The 20,763-nt window shown below is 43.2% G+C and overlaps 1 protein-coding gene across 2 annotated transcripts in view; it reads right to left on the reverse strand.

The window, feature by feature from the left end:
* The window catches only part of CAMSAP1 (calmodulin regulated spectrin associated protein 1), a 542,816-nt gene that overhangs the window by 49,755 nt on the left and 472,298 nt on the right, over positions 1-20,763 (reverse strand). For both annotated transcript variants that reach the window (XM_086921001.1, XM_086921000.1), the window contains 3 exons: positions 18,074-18,210; positions 9,057-9,265; positions 8,871-8,973 (listed from right to left, as the gene is read on the reverse strand). In XM_086921001.1, coding sequence (XP_086777127.1) covers positions 8,871-8,973; positions 9,057-9,265; positions 18,074-18,210 — 449 coding nt within the window. The remainder of the gene's footprint in view (positions 1-8,870; positions 8,974-9,056; positions 9,266-18,073; positions 18,211-20,763) is intronic.

Below are 20,763 nucleotides of genomic sequence, written 5' to 3' on the forward strand. Positions count from 1 at the left end.
AGGGTGAGCATGTTGAACTTCTTCCGGAGTAAGAAGTTGAGGGCCCGGAGGTCTAAGGTAGGATGCAGGCCTTTGTCCAACCACGACCTCCTTCTGGCACAGGGAACCTCTCTATAACTCCCTTGGTCAAGAGAGCCTATACTTCCTGGCAGAGAAGTGCCAAACGATCCTCCGTCATGCGATCGTAAGGTGGAATGGAGGTAGGGGTAGCCTGACGGGGAGGGATTAGCCCCTTCAGATGATTTGCAGAACCCACCTGTCTGACATGATGGAGTGTCAGTGGAGGAGGTTATGGCGGATCCTGCCTCCACCTGCCCGTTGATGAGTCTGACATGTCGGGCTAGGAAGGTTTGGAGGCAGTGGCGGGGGTGGACTGGCCCGCCTGCTGGCTCTCTGACCCACGAAAACGCTGGGTCCCATGGCCACGCAGAGGCTGGTCAGTTTGCATGAATGTGGCTGGGAGCCCCTTTAGTAGCCACAAAAGGGACGAAAGGCAGACTGAGGTTGACGTGAGGTACCTGCGAGCCCCAAGGATCTGGCTGTAGTTCGAGAATCCTTCAAACACTCAATTGCTGAAAATCTGCCTTGTCACCAAAAAGGTGGGTGCCATCAAAGGGCATGCCCATCAAGAAAGACTGGACATCCCCTGAGAAGCCAGAAGTCCTCCACCAGGCGTAGTGGGCACTAAGGCAGCACCTACGTGACCGTATCCCAGATCTATGGAAGTATTGGATCAAGAGGCATGTGGTATTCACCGACCTCAGCGCCAAGCTGGAGGAAGAGAATATCATCTTCCCAAGATGGTCCAGCTTCTTGGATTCCCTATCAGGGGGAGAAGAAGGGAATGCGCCTTATGATGAAAAGGCTTGGTAGGGTAGTGGTGGCGGGCAATCGTCCTATCGACAGGAGACCCTGTGCTGGGCTTGGACCAAGTGCCCAGAAGGACGTCTGTGAGGGCTTCATTGAACGGCAAAAGGGGTTCAGAAGAGAAAGCTGCAGGCTGAAGCACCTGTCGGAAGGTTATTCCTGACTGCCATCGTAGGGAGCTGAAGGCAGAGAACCTCTGTTGCCCTCCTCAAAACCACAGCATAGTAAGCTCCCTCCTCTGTAGCCACAGTAGGGGGTGAAAGCAGGCCAGTTTAAGGGGACGTGTCCAAACCACTGTCATCACCCAGGTCCATTCGCCAGTCAGGTTCCTCAAACTTGTCAGTTGAAGGGTCCAGGCCCCCTCACCCCCCACCCCCCACCCCACCCATGTCCACTTCCCCACCTTCTGGCCCAAAAGGAATGCCAGCCTTGAACACAGGAATGAACACAGGAACGAAAGTCCCTTCCGGTGTCAGAATCGACGTTGGTCAGGCTACGTGTTGACACCAGGGAAGGTCGAGTGAGATTGACCAGCGCAGATTTGGATCCAGGCCTGGATCCACGGGGACCCTCCGGAGCCAGCGGCGAAGTCCCAGGGTCCCCCTACGACTCTGCGGGGCCCAAAGACACGCTGGCAATGTCGGGCTGCAAAAATAAGAGGTACAAGGCCTCATAGAACTGCTGGATCTGGGAGGAGACGCTTAGGCTCCCGGAAAGGGAAGGAGGTGCAGAGCAGTCTTAGGAGTAGGCTCCGGGGATGGAGCCGGAGCCTTCGATCAACGACGCTTGGGATCCTGCGTTGCATTGGCCGACCAACGGGGAGAAGTCTAAGAACGCCTGTGCTTCTTCGACTTCTTCTTGTGCTTCCCTGACTTACCCGAAGAATCCCTGACTACTTCGAGTGCGCGGAGTGGGGGCTCCACGACCAATCAAAACCTTCCCCTTGATTGAGAACAGGAGGGACGCAGAGACGAGCGCCTGGCCTCCAGCAGCTCTCGGGACTGCTGCCACAAAGCCTTTGAGTTCATGTTCGGGCCCTCGGAGCATGACTTCAGGTCGTGGTCGCGCTCCAGACACCAAAGGCACAAAAGGTGTGGATCCGAAACTGACAATCTGGTGACAGGAACTGCAGGGCTTTAAGCAGGTACTTCGCTGGGAGATACTCAATGCACCAGAGTCTACGACTCAAAAAAAGACGTTAACAAAAAGTGGCTATAGGTAGCTCTCTCCGGATGTGCACTAGGCTGGTGCAGAAAAAGAAAGAACTAACGTCAGCACATATGGGCGGCATCTATGTAAGTTCTGCAACGTCATCCCGGCGCCAACAATGCTGACGACGTGGAGTCGACCGATGCCACCAAACGGCGCACAGAAAAAAATCTCCAGATACAGATTGACTCCTGGGGGAAATTCTAAGGTAAGGAATCTTCAACTAACAGTCTCGATCAGATACAAAGATTCAGTGGAACATTGCACCTACGGTACCTAATTTGGAAGCAATGCCGATGGCTAAAAACAACTGGATTGATAAAGCGCCACAAAAGTTTCTACGCACAAATGGAAATTTCAGACCTGCTTCTCCAAGATAACCATGGGAAGACATGGGCCAGCCTGAATCTGAGACGCTGTACTGCTTGGAGTGTTTTTAAAACCCGATGTGTGCCCTTGACCACAGGCTCCACTCTAGAAGTATATGGTCATCCCACACCATCGGCCCAGGTAGAGCTTCCATTGCTATTCCTACTTAACATTTTCTTCAGCACTTGATCACAACTACGAATTTGAACTTTTCACCAACTTGGACAACCCCTCAATTCTCAATTTGTTTACAGACCTTGTAGGTTTCATTAAACACATTAAACCATGGATTCCTAAGGGCTATTTTCTTTGTTTCATAATCCTTGTAAGGTTTGATCAGTTTTCTCCATTTGTTTATATAAAGTATTTTGCATGAACATAATGTGGACATTTGGGTTCTGTATTTTATAACTATATTAATGTTTGGCTGAAAACATAAATGCATAATACCTCCCATTGTCTCGAGCTGCTTGTACTGTTCTAGACTAACTACCAAAAGTGAGCAAAGAAACATCTGGGGAAACCAGTATATCAAAAGGACTGCGTGAAATTGTCTAATAGGTTTGGTAATGGAAAGTTATAGGTCAAAGATTAAATATTGGCTTTAAAAGAGGGCTTGCCAGAGGAGGCCGTCAGTCGGTCAGTAGTCAAGGTACGTTTAGACATGTGCCATTTTGCACCACAAGACCTGTGCCATCACAGCCATGACCTTGGGCACTGAGCTGTGGCTGAAGGGAAGCCTATTCTACGAAGATGAATTATTTTGATCACAATTTGTAAATCTTTCCTGTCTAATAAGCAAACAGTGATCTAAATGCATCATTCTGATGTCTACTGCACAAAGATCGGCACCACTTGGAGTTAAAAAAAAATAATCAGGACCAAAGTTACAACCACTTGACCAGCAGTTCCCAGTGGATGACCCCAATAGTCAGTGGATAAAGCAAGATGTTATCAATGTTTTCAATGAAGAAAGTGCCATTGCAATGACACTTTTGGTGAGCAGCATGGCCTCTGGTGTTGGGGGTCAAAGCAGCTGATGATTGTTAAAGAGGCAAAAAATAATCTCAGTCTTAACTGCAGCCAGCGAGCGATTCAAAGCAGACAGAGGCAATTCTTTTTCTCCAGAGTAGTCATACACGGAGGTTTACTCTACCTGAAATTTTTAGAATGTTAAAGATGTAGGGTTTTGTGAACCAATACATCTCCTGAGGTGGTAGCTTAAAAAACATACATAGGCATTCCTTTACTGGCTCAGGACATTTGCTTAAAAAGTGTTCCAGATGTCACAATTCTGATGAATGCGATCCGGGTGAAGACAGCCAGCAAATCAGAACATGATTCAGGAGAAAAATCTACTTGGTCCAATAGCTTGCCTCTTATTTTTAAACTGGATCCAGGAATCTGCCATAGATTAGACATTCAGCATAGTACAAAACTACCACTAGTCTTCCGAATGGTAAAGGTGTGTGTCAAGGATCAGATCTCCATCAAAATAGTTCTCAAAACTCTCTTATTAATTAAGCGTTTAATAGTGGTGAATGGTATGTTGATAGGTGACCATCTCAGTCTTCTTTTTAAAATGAGAGGTTTGTTGGTTTCATTTAGACGGGGGAAAAACAGACAACGTAACTTCCTAAAGGTCCATTACTCTGTTAAACATAGTCTACAAAATAATAGCAAAGTTGATAGCTAATAGGAGGTCAAGAGCATCAGCCTCTTTAACACATCCAGATCAGGATGACTGTCTTTGGGAGGCAGTTGCATGCTAATATACTAACTTTATCACAAAATCAATACTTCTGTTTTCAAATAATATAGTAATTAGAACTGCAATAATACTGTTAGATGCAGGTAAAAGCTTTTGAATTCATGAAGTGGGAAACCTTATGTACAATATTAGACCTCGTTGCATATCCTGCCAAGTTCACAAGGTTAATGAAGAATCTCAAAGCTGGATCGAAAGCCAAGAGTTTGATGCTGATATTGGGGTCATAAAAAGGGAAAGTCATATATTCCATATTGATTGTTTTGTTTATCGAATCATAAGCTTCAAAGATCAGGTTAATAAAAGAATACACTCTCCACTCAATCCTTTTCCTAAAATTAAACTCTATGCCAATAACAAATATATGTAAAAGCAGACAAAGAAAATATACAAGCAATGGAACAATTTTCCAACATGGTGGGTAGGGGTGAATAGAAAACTTAATTATTCAAGAGCCAAAAGTCTTATTTAATTGCAGAGTAGGCCTACTTTTGGGTCAACTAGACATGTCAGCTAGCCAATGACATACATATTTAGCACATTTATCAACAAGAATTATGAAGGCCTCTACAGTCTTAATTATATACCATTACTTGAGAAACTTAGAACATTGATTAATAAATGGACTTCTCTCCCAGTATCAAGTATGAGTTGTGTCGCACTAATAACAAATTCAATATTTCCACTTTTCATATTTCTTTTAGTCTGCCTTTTATTTTATATGCAAAGTTGTTTTCTAGTGGCAACAAGAATAAGTGAATTCATATAGGTAATAAAGGACTCAGACTGGTTTAGATATTATTAGTACTCCTAAAGAACAGGGATGGCTTGTTTCATCAAATATCAGCCTTAACTATGCTGCCTTTGTTGATTTTGTAGTGTGATAACCTGTGAAAGAGACTTAGGTAGTTATGATAATACAATGTTCTATAAAAGGATCAAAACCAAATATCAAATATCAAATGTCACATATTCCCTGTGTTTTAAGAACGCCCCCTCTCTTCCCCTGCCCAAATATCCTAAGAATGTGTGATATAAGATATTGGCTTTGTTTCGAAGGGAAAGGATTTGTGCTTTAAATATTTTAAGATTCGAAACAAAGATACTCAGACCAGGCTAGTCAATTTGCAACAATCTTTCCGGTTTTTTTCCAAGGCAGATGTCAAGAGATGGGATGAAAATGGTTTTGTCATGATTAAAGATTTCTATGAAAACTAGGACTGTAGGCCTCAACACTGGTTTACAGATCAAGGAACTGCTCAACTCAACTGGGTTGTCTACCAACAACGAGTAGAGCAATAAACAGATCTATGGTTGAAAAGGTATATCATGCAGAGTTGATTCTTCAAATGATTTTTTAAAAAGCATCTTTTTAAAAACTCATTTAAAGGATCATCTCTGATCCTTCAAAATGGAGTCTGGCATGAATTATTTCAAGACATTACTAGGTGAAACAATACTGAAAAGATGATTAATCAAAGGGTGAATGGCAGCCAAAATGAGGCATCAGACCAATTCTTTGAACCTTACAACATACTCAGAGGCTCTATCTGTTGTTGCATGCATTTTTACAGCAAGTAGATGTATCTGATACCTGCCTTCCTACAGAAAATGTGCATCAAATAGGGCTACAGAGGTTACTATGAATGTAGTATCAGCTATTGGTATATGTGGACATGTTTAGTTAAATTTTGCTTTCACTTTATTTGTGGTATTTACTAATACAAATATTGTTATAAATAAGCACTGTATTTGGTGTGCGAGTAATGGTTTGTGTGGTTGTTATGCAAGTTATGTATTGTGCTACTTAGCAGATCTTGTGAATGTCAGTGTTTTTTTATTTTTTTTATTCTTAACAATGAATGCACTTTAATTGTGGTCTCACTGGAGAACAATGCCTGCACCCAACACTCAATTGGCGGCCATCACCCACTACACAGGTACTTCATAGCAGCTGGTTCCCTGGCCTGGCCTCCAGGCCCTGGACCCAACCCTCTGTGTGGGGTCAAACCCAACTGCGCAAGGCCATATTTAGAGTGGCTAGGCACCATCAATTGGCCTTCAGCCAGAGCTGGTGCATAACGTTCAGTAGGAGGTCAACCCCCTCTGCACATGGACTTTGGCTGAGCACAATGAGGGATGGCCCCAGGTGGCCAGGCACTCTGTAAAGACCAGCGTGAAGTCAATCTCTACTGTGCAGGGCCAGCTGTGCGCCTCAAGGCTAGGCAGCACTCATCGAGCCGCAAGCAACTGCAGACAGACCCTACACCCACCTCGCATCATGCAGCCAAACCCCATGTGTGAACAACAGTGAAGCACAGCAGTGGTGCACTGTGTACTTATTTTGCTGGATCCTAAAATCCTGAGACACAGGAAGAGTCCAGATTTGTGAATACATCATAGGATTTGTAAATCCTGCAATAAAAGTGTTTTTGATTGGGCGATCCACACAGGGAACCAGGGTCAGGTTAGGATCACCCTACCCCTTACAGCCTTTTATTTCTTGCCAACAATGTGCTCGGCGTACCATGAAGAGTACTGGCTCCTGCAACAGAACTTTTTCTCTGACAGCCAACAAATCCGAACATGATTCAGGAGAAAAATCTCCTTGGTTCAATAGCTTGCCTCTTATTTTTGTACTGGATCCAGGAATCTGCCATAGATTCAAATCTACAGAGGATCCACAAATGATTAGTCCAGATATCTCTAAAATGTAGCCTCTTCATGTCCAGACTAGAAGTTATTAAAAGCTAATTTCCTGATAACTATGAATGGATTTACATACAGCCAAGCAATGGCACTTCCTTGAGTAAAATTCCATTTAAGCTGAGCTTAGCGCAATTCCATTTAGTCTTTCTTTCTGTATCGAGGAGCAAAGGATGCTTTGGCAGTCAAATTATGCAGATGTCACTTTTGGGACCCCTCTATGTTGAGGCCCCGGCTTGCTGAATCTTCATGCAGCTTGCCATAAGGTACTGATTCCTATGCCAGACTGCCTCCACCAGCACCACATCTTCAATAGTATTGTCATGAAGCAACAGTCCCTTCTCAACAATAGCTAGTGGTTCCTACTCAGCCACCAGCTACAAATTCTCAGGAGATTAAGACAGAGGTGCTCAACCAGTCGCTCCTGATGCCCAGGCTGTACACTCTTGGCAATCTCATGAGGAACCTCAGCGCACAAATATGTCTGTAAAATGATGAATAAAGTCATGGACAAAGGGATGATCTGACGATGACATCCAGGATGACTTACAAGATCTGGCTAGAAACGGCAACCTAACACTTAAATGGGATGCTTAGAACCCTTCCGAAGGAGTGTCTAAAGATCATTTTCTATATGACTCTCTTCCAAATCACACTGGCAACTTTCACAGCCGGATAATATCCCAATTCCAACAATGAGATTCTGGTTTGATTTTAAAGACGATATCGGAAGGCTGATAAGCTCCAATTCAATCACCCTTGGGAAGAACATGTAACCTGTGAGGTAGTAAAAGTGGTTTTATTTTCATGTTTAGTTTCCTCTTCTATGACAAATGGACTGGTCACATTTTGATATTGCGAGACTTTTTTTTTTTTAAAGAAGTGCCTTTGACAAAGGTTAGCACGGAGCATGCAGCAAGACATGAGCTATAGTGTGCTTTGAGTACCATGACTGGCAAATATCAGAGGTTTTTAAGTGTTCGCTTAACCATAACTGAACACTTAATTATTTTTGTTCTCTGCTGAATAAAAAGAACTGCTAAAACCTTGCTGATCTAGAGTGGCTCGTTCTTCACCCGGAACCTGGTGAGAATGTATATTATATGTTTATATCAATTGTAGCAATTTTTCCCCATTCATTTCTTTATGTTTTAGATACACTAGATTTACCTGCATATAAAGTACCCATTCTGACTCGCAACCACCTGCACATGTATCCTACCATCAAGTACCGTTTTTAAAAAATTTTTTTTTAGAAGAAATACTTACAGAGTAAAAGTGGAGAGCTTCATGAAATTTGCCATTTCAGGAAAATGATGCCTGATACAGGATAGTGTGCCGTGATCCTGAATTCTGTAAAACTCATGAGTTTACAGTGGCAAATTTGTTTATTTTGATTTTTACTTCCACTTTCCATGTTTCGACAAGAGCCCTATTTAGCATCTGTGGTCGAACACCACTAACACTGCCTCTCGCTTTGCTGGGAATTTTATTTTCTTCTAATTGTGCAAAAATCAAGATTTTGACAAAATCTGGATATTTACGATGGCGGATCCTTTTTTTTTTTAATCACCTTCAAAAGCAAATTTCATTTTGAAAAATTACACATGCTGGACAGAAATTGCAAATTAAGCTAAATGTATGAATGTAATCAAAACATACACAATGTTAAGCCTTTCAAGGCAAAATGGCATCTTTTTGTGCCTCTTATTTCTGAAAAAACTTCAGGATTCATATACTTGAACCAGAGACAAACATGCAGTTTGCCATAAGTCATTTGAGCAGTTTTTGCAGTGGTGAGCACATCCCACTACCCTAGTCTCTCCATTTTGTGCAGATGTGTCAATTGAGATCAGTTACAGGCAAATGAAAAAATTATTTGTTGTTGGAAAGTTGCTCTGAACCATAACTACTCATACAGGAGCACGAGAAATATTGAGGCCAATCTTACCGGTGAGATGGAGTGCTGCCAGAATGTACACTGTCTGCTTCGGTTGTTGCTCCAGAGGCCAGAGAAAGACTGGAACCAGACTGGGCACTACTTAAGTTATCAGCTGTACAACAAAATAAGGATATTATTCAACAAACCAACAAATCATGTACAAATCTACTAAACAAGCACATTTATGTCACTTACGAGTAGAAGAACACTTTGTTCCAGAATCGCTGTATGACTCTTCACGATGAACAGATTTAGGCCGAGGTTTTTTAGGTTTGGGTTTAGGTCGACCAAGACCTTGCTCTTCTAAAATCTGCTGCTGTTTTCTCCTCAAGTATTCTTGTTTAATTAGTTCTCGCCGTGCCTTCTCTTCATCTTTCCTAATTCGTTCTTCTTCAGCTTTGCGCCTGAGAGATTATGAACAAACAGATACCTTGTTAGTAAAACCAAAATACATTTTGCTCATTTCTTTCATTTGACAAAGCCTGATATGGTGTCTCCTAGCTACAACATGGATTAGTTACTTACCTGTAATCCTAGTTCTCCTCCAGGGGTGTCCTCATCAAAGTCATAAGCATTAGAATATTCCCGCCCATGCGCGGGACCCCGGAAACAATATATTATATGCGCCCCACATATATATATATAAAAATAAGCAATTGCAGCCAAATAAACAGTAGAGCTGAATTATGCTGTAAAGAATTTCCACCATACATGAACATCTGCATTAGAAATAACACCAAAGATTGTTTAGAAACTGTTTTAATGCTTAGAAAGCAGTAGAAATTCTTATAACTCACTGAAAGCATAGAAAGCTCCCAGGCTGCATTGCAAACACACAGTCTAAAAAGACTGAAAAGCTAACCTGTAGCTGCATGCAACAAAAAACTGACACTGTGCCTTTAAGGCACTCATGACCCCCAGCTTCCCATCATGCCCCAGGGGTGACAGTTAGGTCAGTTGTTCTTTTCGGAGATTGAAAAACCATGTAACAAATAGGTTAACAATATCTCCTCATTAACGAATGTCCTTTACCCGGGGAGGTGGGAGGGTTGCTTATGACTATTGATGAGGATACCCCTGGAAGAGAACTAGGATTATAGGTAAGTAACTAATCCTTCTCTTCCAGGGGATCCTCATCAATAGTCATAAGCATTAGAATAGAATAGCGAGCCTCACCTCATCCCTGCGGCGGGCAAAGGAATAACAAGACCGTAATCTCATCAACAAGCCTGAGCAGGCCACAGGCTACCCAAACAGATTCCTCAAGGAGGCTTGCCCTACTTGAGTATCGGCCCTGGAATCAGATTCTAGACAGTAATGCCTCGTAAAGGTATGAACTGATTTCCAGGTTGCAGCCTTGCATATCTCTGACATAGGAATGTCATGTAAGAAAGCTACTGTGGCTGCTTTCCCTCTAGTAGAATGTGCTTTGGGTGACACCAATAAAGGCTTGCCTGCAAGCTGATAGGCCAATTTAATGCAGGAGACAATCCATCTGGAGATGGATCTCTTGGCCGCTGGAAAGCCCGTTCTCATTGAACCATAGTTCACAAACAGCTGATCCGTCTTCCGGATACCCTTGGTCTTTTCCAAATAGAACTTGAGCACTCTCTTAAGATCCAAGGAGTGCAGCAACCTCTTGGCTGGGGTCGTAGGATTTGGAAAAAGCGAAGGGAGGGAAATGGACTGATTTATATGAAAATCAGAAACCACCTTAGGCAAGAAGGATGGATGAGCTCTCAGGACTACTCCGTTGTGGTGGAAAACAGTGTAGGGTTCCTTTGTACGGAGCGCTTGTATCTCACTTACTCTGCGCGCTGACGTAATCGCCACTAAAAAGGCTGCTTTCCAAGAGAGATGTTGCAAAGAGGCCTTGTGGATGGGTTTGAAAGGAGGTGACATTAACCTGGATAGAACCAGGTTCAATTCCCAAGGAGGAGAAGGATTTCGCACAGGGGGATAGACTTTTTTCACCCCTTGGAGGAAGTCCTTGACCACCGGAACCTGAAAGAAAGAAATCTGGTTAGGCGATTTCCTGTACGCTACTATGGCGGACAGATGCACTCTAATGGAAGCATATTTCAACCCAGAAGTTGCCAAGGAAAGGAGGTATGGAAGGATTACGGTGGAATCTGGATGCAAAGGCAGGGCATTTTGCGTTTTCGTCGTCTGCAAACAAGTCTATGGTTGGACGACCCCAACAACGAAAAAGTTCTTCTACCACTTCGTTGTTTAGAGTCTGGCTGATCTTCGAAGTGGCTGCTGAGTGCGTCTGCCTTGGTGTTTAATTTGCCTGGAAGGTGCACTGCCACTACTGATAGTCCCCGAGCCAGAAGCCAGTGCCAGATCGCCTGAGCCTCCAGGGAGAGAGGGCGAGATCGTGTGCCTCCTTGTTTGTTCAGATAGAACATGGTGGTAGTATTGTCTGTCTGAACTAGGACTGAGTCGGTGTTTATAGCTGGAAGAAAAGCCTTGAGAGCCAGATAAACTGCCCGAAGCTCCAGCATGTTGATGTGGTAGGTTTGGTGCTGAGTTGACCACCGACCTTGAATTTGAAGGCACCCCATGTGTGCCCCCCAGCCCTCTAGAGAAGCGTCTGTGACTATGGACAGTGTTGGAAGAGGTTGGTGAAACAGCACTCCCAGCAACACATTCTGCGGGCGAGTCCACCACAGGATGGAAGCCCTCGCTGCCTGGGACAGACTGATTCGATCCTCCCAATTCCCTGTCGCTTGGTCCCATTGGTCCTCTAGAGCCTTCTGCAGAGGCCGCATTCTCAGTCCAGCGTTTGGTATCAGAAAAATGCAGGACGCCATGCAACCCAGCAGGGAGGCTACCTGTCTGACTGTTGGATTTCGAGACTGGAGGAGAGTCCTGCACTTCTGTTTCATAGATGATAGCCTCTCCTCCGAAGGAAACGCTTTTCCCAAACTTGTGTCCAGAACTGCGCCCAGGTAGTGGATGTTCTGGGTTGGTTGTTGGACAGACTTCTCAATGTTCACATGGAGGCCTAGCTTGTGTAACTGCTGTAGGCACAGTTGAAAGTCGCTGAGTACCTGTCGGGGAGATGGGCCTTTTAGGAGCCAGTCGTCCAGGTATGGATAGACGAAGAGCGCCTTCTTGTGTAGATAGATTGGTGATGACTCGTGGTGCTGACTTGAGCCCGAAGGGCAGCACTTTGTACTGGTAGTGCTTTCTTCCTACCACAAATCTCAAGTACTTCCGATGGCGAAGGGCGATTGGAATATGAAAGTACGCATCTTGCAAATCCACCGAACACATCCAATCCCCGAATTGAAGATGTGGACATATTTGGTGAAGAGCCAACATGCGGAACTTTTCTTTGACCACCACCTTGTTTAGAAGGCGAAGGTCCAAGATGGGTCTGAACTTGTCCTCCTGGTCTTTTTTGGGGACAAGAAAGTATCTGGAGTAGACTCCTTTTCCCCTTTGAGAGGGAGGCACCTCTTCGATGGCTCTTTTTTGAAGAAGAGTCTTGACCTCTCTCCGGAGAAGGTTTAGTTGGTAAGGGTGAGACTTTTTTGGAGGTATGGACTTTGGGATCGCACGGAAACGTAGTGCATATCCATTGCGCAGTATATTCAGCACCCAATGATCTTTTGTGATGCTGACACACTCTGCCAGATGTTGTGAAGCACTTCCTCCCACTGGAGTGGGTAACGGCGCCAGAGGAAGCCACTGCTCAAGCTTTCCCTCCTCTCGTCGTGTAAGAGGACTGCTGATTACCTCCTCTACCCCTGTTGGATTTGCCTCCTCGAAATTGGGTTTTTCCCTGATTTTTGTTCTGGGACCACTGAGGGGTTTGAACCCTCTGTTGAGCCCCTCTGCCCTTGTTGGATTTGAAGCGTCATTTGAATTCCTTCTTCTTCTCCAAACCGACCGCTTTTACAGTGTCCAGTTCGGTCTTCATCCGGGTCATCTCCTCATCTGCGTGTTCCCCAAAGGGAGAGTGCGCCGCCAACACTGCACCGTCCACCGCGGTGCTTATCATTTGGTTTGCCACCAGACAGCCTTCAAAGTCCTTTTGGTCCTCCTTCGGGAGCTTGGCTTTGAAGCGCTCCATAGAGTCCCATAAGGCTCTGTCATAACTTCCCAGCAGCGCGGACGCACTGGATACCTTCAGGGCAGAAGCAGCAGCATTACAAACTTTGCGACCCCATGAGTCCTGTTTCTTACTGTCCTTATCTGGCGGGACAGAAGATGAAGGAGCGACTGCATGGGTCTTCCGAGCCACTGCCACAATCACTGAATCTGCTGGTGGATCAGATTTGACAAAGACTGGGTCTGAGTCAGCAGGCTTGTATTTCTTTTGTATACGAGCCGGCACTGGTCTGATGGTTGCAGGGGTGAGGAAAATGTTCTTGACTAGTTCCATGATTCCTGGGACTAAAGGAAGTAACGGACGGGAAGAAGATTTTTGGTGCAATGTCTCAAAAATTACTGTGGTAGTCACTTGTGGGACAGCAATCTCAATATAAAACTTATAATTTCTGAGCCCCTCTCTGCAGAACATCTAGATAGGTATTGATGTCGTCTACTGGAGAGACTCTGGAGATAGGGCTGTCTGTGACAGTAGGGGAGTAATCCCTAGTGGAAGATCAGGTAGAAGAGGTAGAAAGGAGTAGAAAGGAGTAGAAAGGAGTAGAAAGGAGTAGAAAGGAGTAGAAAGGAGTAGAAAGGAGTAGAAAGGAGTAGAAAGGAGTAGAAAGGAGTAGAAAGGAGTAGAAAGGAGTTCTTCTACTCCTGCGATGGGAACTGCGTCGCCTCTCGCGCGATCTTCTGGAACGTTCTTCCCTTCTTGGAGAACGAGATCTTCTGGAACGTTCTCCCTTCTTGGAGAACGAGATCTTCTGGCCTCCTTTCAGGTGAACGTGCTGCCTGATGTCTGGGAGAACTGACTGTCTACTTCAGCAACCAGCCTTTGCAGCGGAGATCTATGTTCCGGGCTGGCGTACTGCCCCTGAATCCTGCCAATTTTGCAGTGGTGCATCCCATCTAGGGGACAGCCTCACCCCAGTAGCAGAAACCTCTGACTGACGTGGAGGAGAATTACGGACAGGACTTCTGGTGTTTGAAAATGATCTGGAGGAACCAGAAGACTGAGAAGATGAGTGACGCGAAGCCGATTCCGTAACAAGAACCGCAGAGTGCCTCGACGTCAACCTAGCTCTCGACGGTGAAGAATGACGCCTCATCGTCGAATCGCCATGCATTGACAATGGAACTCTTCCCCTAGACGTCGACCGCCTCCGGGGCGTCGACGGAGCAATCACGTCCGACGTCGGATGTCTTGACGACGAGTGATGCGAAGAACGATGGTCTCTCGACGTCGAACGGCGATGACTTGCCGACGACGGAGCTTTCTTTCTCGATGTCGAGTGTCTACGTCATGACGTCGGAGGAACTCTGGACATCCTCGACGCCGAACTTCGACGAGACATCGACGGAGATCGCCTCCTCGACGCCGATCGACGCCTGGTTGTTGACGGCGGAGGGGTCTTGGTCCTACACACCGGACGCTGCCTTGTTGACGCCGGTGGAGGAGTCACACTTCTCGACGCCGATCGTCACCGAGATGACGACGGCGGAAGTGTGCCACCCATCGACGCCGATCGTCGCCGGGTTGACGACGGCGGAGGGGTCTTGGTCCTCGACACCGATAGTCGCTGAGTTGACGATGGCGGAGGGGTCCTGGTCATCGACGCCGAACGTCGTTGAGATGCCGACGGCGGAGGGGTCTTGATCCTCGACGCCGATCGCCGCCCGGTTGACGACGGCGGAGGAGTCACTTGCCTCGACGCCGATCGCCGCCCTTTTGACGACGGCGGAGGCGTGACATCCCTCGACGCTGATCGTCGCCTGGTTGACGACGGCGGAGGGGATTTCTCCGACGGAGCTGGCATCTTCGACGTCGGTGACGAACCTGATCTTCTTTTCGACGGCGAGCCCGCTGTCGATGGTCGTTTTTCAGCTGGAAAACTCACCGGTAGATGTTTCTTCAGCGCCGAGCCCGACGCTGAAGTTGAAGGACGTGAAGACTTGCCTTTTGTAGGACTTCTGGCCCTCTTGATGCCCTTCCTCACTGGAGATCTTCCTCTGGTGGACCTTTGAGCCAGTCCATAAATGCAGTTTCTTTCTCTGTCCTTGAGAGTTCTCTCAGACAGGCGTTCACAGTGAGGACAGTCCTTAGGATCATGATGATCAGGCAAGCAAAGTATACAGACATCATGACTGTCTGATTTTGCCTTCTTGTTGCCACAAGAAGGACAGCTGTCAAAAAGAGAAGGCATTTTAAAATAAAATGCCACATAAAACTGTCTAAAAAGACATAACCTTACTTGACAAGATGTTAAAAGTCAAAGTAAGCCCAAAAGATTAGAAAATTGAAGTAAATTTCTGTCAGAAAAGCCAGAAAAGAGTGGAGCTGTGTTACCAGGGTCCTTCCTGAAGGAGTCGGAAAGAACAACTGACCTAACTGTCACCCCTGGGGCATGATGGGAAGCTGGGGGTCATGAGTGCCTTAAAGGCAGGGTGTCAGTTTTTGTTGCATGCAGCTACAGGTTAGCTTTTCAGTCTTTTTGGACTGTGTGTTTGCAATGCAGCCTGGGAGCTTTCTATGCTTTCAGTGAGTTATTCGAATGTCTACTGCTTTCTAAGCATTAAAACAGTTTCTAAACAATCTTTGGTGTTGTTTCTCCTGTTTCTAATGCAGATGTTCATGTATGGTGGAAATTCTTTACAGCATAATTCAGCTCTACTGTTTATTTGGCTGCAATTGCTTATTTTTATATATGTATATATATATATATATATGAGTATATATATGTGGGGCACATATAATATATTGTTTCCAGGGTCCCGCGCACGGGCGGGAATATTCTAATGCTTATGACTATTGATGAGGATCCCCTGGAAGAGAACCTGAAGTTAGTTTGCTGTCCCCTAGATACAACCATCCTGAAGGTAGTTAATGGTACCAAGTTACCAGGTGTAAAAATCCAAATCGAGAGAAGATGCACAATTAAACGTGCGTGCCTGAATAACCTATCTAAAGAGATAGCAGTGACAGTCAATTACATACTCCTATAGATTAATAAAGTTTGAAAGGGAAATAAACTAAGCAATTCTAACTCTCAATGTTCTCTATGCACACTCTTTCATTGTTAACAAAAAGTCCAGTTAGAGGGGTCCAACTCTTTCACAAAGCAGACTTGCACTACACTTCCCCGAAAAAACATCATAAACTGATTTTATTCAATGTTTTATTTTGTTGTTCAAAGTCGGTACCAGAGTGTAGGGATCTCTATAAGTGGTCTGTTTCTTCGTCCCTCCATAATTTGGGAGTGCGGTTTGTTGAGGATACGTGCCCTGGCACAATGCACCAGGTGGGATCCTTAGTGGTGTGTGATTCTATGCGTGTAAGTTTGAGTACTTGACGAGATGGTGAGAATGCATGTGTGTGGAGAAAGCCTGCTTAGGTGGAAACATCTTGACCCCAACACACCAAGGGGCTATACTGATAAAGATCTGTATCCTGTATGTGGAGCTCTTTGGTATCCTACTCATTTTCACTTCTCCCTTAAACCAGTGCCTAACGGCAAACATCTATACTTCAAAAGTATCATTGCCAAAGCACACAATTTTGACGAACTTGGGCAGAATTAATACCCTAGCAGCAGTTGCCGCCTTACAACTTGAATTTGGGTTAAAAAGTTCATTTATGCAAGGTCTGGCGGGAGTGGTTCTTTAGGGACATTGTATATTGAGTAGTGAGTCTAACTCATTAAGAAGTTATATGTGTGTTTGGAGATTTTTGCGACAAAAAAAGAAAAATCCACATTTGTTAGGAATTTATCATAGGTTTTACTCTTGTTAACTTAGACTCGAGTCATGTATAGTCTATGTCTGTAATCCAGTTAAAAGCACATCTTAACCTGACCTTTTCTTACTTAACTTTCCATCTGGGTCACCGAGATTTGTGGAAAAAATAGAATAACTTGGGATGTTAAGGAATTCTGGTAATTTGGGAAAAAAAAAGCAACAATATTTGGCCTGGAATATGGATAATGTTTTATAAAAATCTGTCTTGAATTTTTTATGTTGTTTCATGTCTTTAGACCATGAATTTGATTGTGCCATTGTGGATGATTGAATAGGTGTTCTTTAACCATCACATTTTGTTATTACATTGTCATACCTCTATGAGACCTCTATCCTTAAATCAACCTTGAAAGACAGCTTTTGCCAGTCAACCATTATTTCCTACTCATAATGAATTGTTTTTTTGCCCACATTTTTATTATATTAAATGCTTCTTAAATATGTATTTAATTTTTTTCCATAAGATTCTTAGATCATAAAATTACTATGTACGCAGGCCTTATTTTGCCAAACCTCCTACTTCTCCCGTCTCCCCCTAGTGCTGGGACACTCGTTGGGGGTAGCCGTGCGCTTTATAAGCTATATATTATTATTGTTATGGTGGTTTCTTTTTTAACCTTTTTAATCCATTATGTATGTGGATATTTGTTTCACGTGGACCTCATTTGAGTTCCAAATCATGAATAAATGAAATTTAAATTGAGAATTTATGGCTCGTGGCATTTTAGGAATTTGATTGATAGCTTTTAATGACATCATACCTTTATAAAATGATGCTCTTTGAGGGCTTAACACTTAAGAATGGTATACGATAATGTATGGATATTCTGTCAAACTCTAAGCCTCCTGTAATTTAAATGGTGACTTCCGTCTAGGACGGGAACTTTCCCAAAATTAGGTATTTACTGTATACTATCAGGGTTTGTGCGAATAGGTGCTACATTTTATATTCTGTTTCGGTCTTTTTCAGATAGAACTCCATTCATCGTATAAGACTGATAATATACTTGAAAGGAGAAATATGGTGGAAAAGGAAAAGATGTGAATGGTGGAAGAAGGCAGCAATGTATACAGTTTGATAAATAATAAGCCAGGTCAAATACCAGCCAGATAAAAAAACTAACTAGTGTGCACATAATGAGTTAACAAACAAATGGTCATACGTTGTGTAGCAATAGGCGGGTGAACTTCAAGGAAGTCTGCAACACGAACAGCCCACAAATAAGCGTTGTATGGCTCACACTTATGTAATAGAAAACTGAAATGCGCAAATAATTAGGTTTTGTTATTTTAAATTTAATTAAATTCACCTGGCTTCGTCACGCTTTTGCTCAACCTCAGCCTCTAGTTGCAGCTTTCGGATTCGAGCCTCCTCTGCCTTTCGTTGTTGCTTTAAAAGGAACGCTGCACGCTTCTTTGCCAGCTCATCTTCAGCTTTTCTATCATCCTAAAAATTGCAAAATTGATACAGTGAATTGCTTGAATAAATACAGGGTATAACACAACAAAGAAGACTACCAAGTAATTATTTTGGTCACCCAAGAATTCGTTAAAATGTTTACCAATCTCAAAAAAACTGAATACAAATAAAGTACAGCATCTTTAACTTTTATAATTTTCACATAACAAGAGTTGAAAACCTGTTCTTTTTAACTGAGTATTGCGATTGAGAAAAGACTCCTCGATTAGAAATAAACCTGAACAGTGTGTGCAATCTCAGGTTTAGTGTGGTATTATTAAAAAAGTTAGATAAATAGCAGATCCACATAGCAATAGTGCTGGAAATGTAATCAATTAACAGTGTGCCGACATTTTGAGAAAATGCACAACGTCCACTTTTCTCAACTCATTACACATTCACATTTTGTTTTCATGTCCTTGGTGGTTCTAACGAAGGTGAGATTACAAAAATGTTAAGTGCTTGTTATTGGACTCACGTTGCAACATAAAATATTTCCAACATTTTTATATCGAGTTAGTAAATGCACTATGATAACTCTACAGTTCCAGGATTTTCACTCCATATTTGGAGTGCTGTCATTTTTTCATTGGAATGCAACTTTGCTCTCACAAGAAGCCTGTCGATTTCAGAGTAAACTATTGGTCTTTAGCACCTAGAGAAAACATGTACATTGGGTGTGCTATAATCAGGTGATCATCCTTACAGTTTCTAATCTATCCACCTTGTAATTATAGGGGACTGCTTTTAGCTATCAGATTTTACATTTATAATAAACTAATATTCAGCATTCAATGCATTAGTGCCCGAAAATGTTATGCTAAATAAAATGCCTAATTATTTTCCATGGCAAGGTATTCAATTTGGGGGTATCATCTTCAAATAATTTTTGGAAGAGAGGTATTATGTTAGGCTCGCTGTACATTAAATATGTTAAATAACTTAAAATAGTGGTCTATGACAAGGTCAAGAAGGATCTCAAATATTGATAAAAATAAACAAGGTAAGTGCAAGTGAACATCCCTAGTTAAGGCAAAATAGAATACCAAATTGTTAAGAAAATGAATTGAGCAAAGTTATGCAGATGATGGTGGTTAGCCATTTTGAAGAGAAGACTAAGCAGATTCTACAGATCAGTGACAAACCTCTGCAACTCGTATTTCTCAATCCCCACATGCAACACTGGTTTAAGGTGAGAGCTTGAAATTAAATTCGAAGAAAACATTGTGCAATATTATCCAACTAAAGTGAATGCTACTTAAAGAGAATATTATGTGAGGCCCAGGTGGCTGCACTTCACAACTCAAAAATTAGAACACACCCTTCAAAGAGTTATTTGCTCTGACGCAGTGGTTATTGACTATATAATAAAGCCAGCATATTCCAATAAACTCTGATGTCTATGATATAATCTATAATGTGAAATGCTGAGATTAACAAAATCAACAAACTGAGGGGAGGGACAAGAGGAATTCTTTTTACGTCAAATTCTGGCGTATTGAACGTAAATGAAAAAACTGTTGGTATAAGGCTTGGCTTAATGGAAGAGATTTGAGAGCAAAAAGCGTACTGGCTTAAATGTAAAGGTAATATGTTGTGAAAGTGTGGCAGATCCTAGGTTCAATTATCAAAATCATCTCCACTTCAGACATCATGCTTTTTGTAAATAAAGCCCAGCTTTAAGAATATGTATTGCCCTAAAAGGAAGCTGATGAAAGGTCTGGCTTCAAACTAAAGAGATATCCGGGTATGAGGTAGCATCTAGTCTCTCTAGTTAAAAGGGCACAGGTTGTCTATAGCTTGAATGGCTCACCCATTGGCAGTTGATGTAGGTAAATGAAACAGAATAGCCTTGTTCAAACTTGAGCTATAAAGTTCGTTGTGTACTCTTCTCCCATCACCCTGGTAAACAATCCTTGCAAAAGGTGAAAGGGTGTAAAGGCCAAGGCAATGAGACCATGCCATTGCATGAACATGGGAAACCGTCTTTACAATGCATTATTTTCCATGCAGTACCTTGACAAAGCAAGTCTTTACGATAGCATATGCCTTTACAATAAGACTAAGTATATAGCAGGCAAGTGAAACTATATATCTATCAGTAATTAGGGTAAGGGCGTTTTATGGGTTATGGGGTGGGTTTAGGATGGTAAAGCTGTATTTAGGGTTTAGAAGTGGGTATGGGTGAGTTTAAAGGTGGGTAAGAGTGTTGGGTGGTAAGAATATTTTTAGGGTTTAGGGGTAGGTATGGGTATTGGGTGGTATGGGTATTTTTAGGGTTTAGGGGTGTGTAAGGGTATTGGGTGGGAAGGATTTTTTTAGGGTTTAATGGTTAGGGGTTAATAAGGAAATCTATATGTTTGTGTGTTTATTTATATTCACTGATCAAAAGTTACAAGGACGTTCTAGTTAAGCAATAGAATTATAAAAACCATAGAAATTCACTGAAAAGAAACAGATTACAGGGACGTTCTAGTTAGGCTCCGATTTCACTGGTACAAAACCATTTGTTTTTTAAAGTGAATTTCTATGGGGTTTTTT

Source organism: Lissotriton vulgaris, chromosome 5, assembly GCF_964263255.1.
Source record: "Lissotriton vulgaris chromosome 5, aLisVul1.2, whole genome shotgun sequence".
In the NCBI taxonomy this organism is placed as follows: Eukaryota; Metazoa; Chordata; class Amphibia; order Caudata; family Salamandridae; genus Lissotriton; species Lissotriton vulgaris.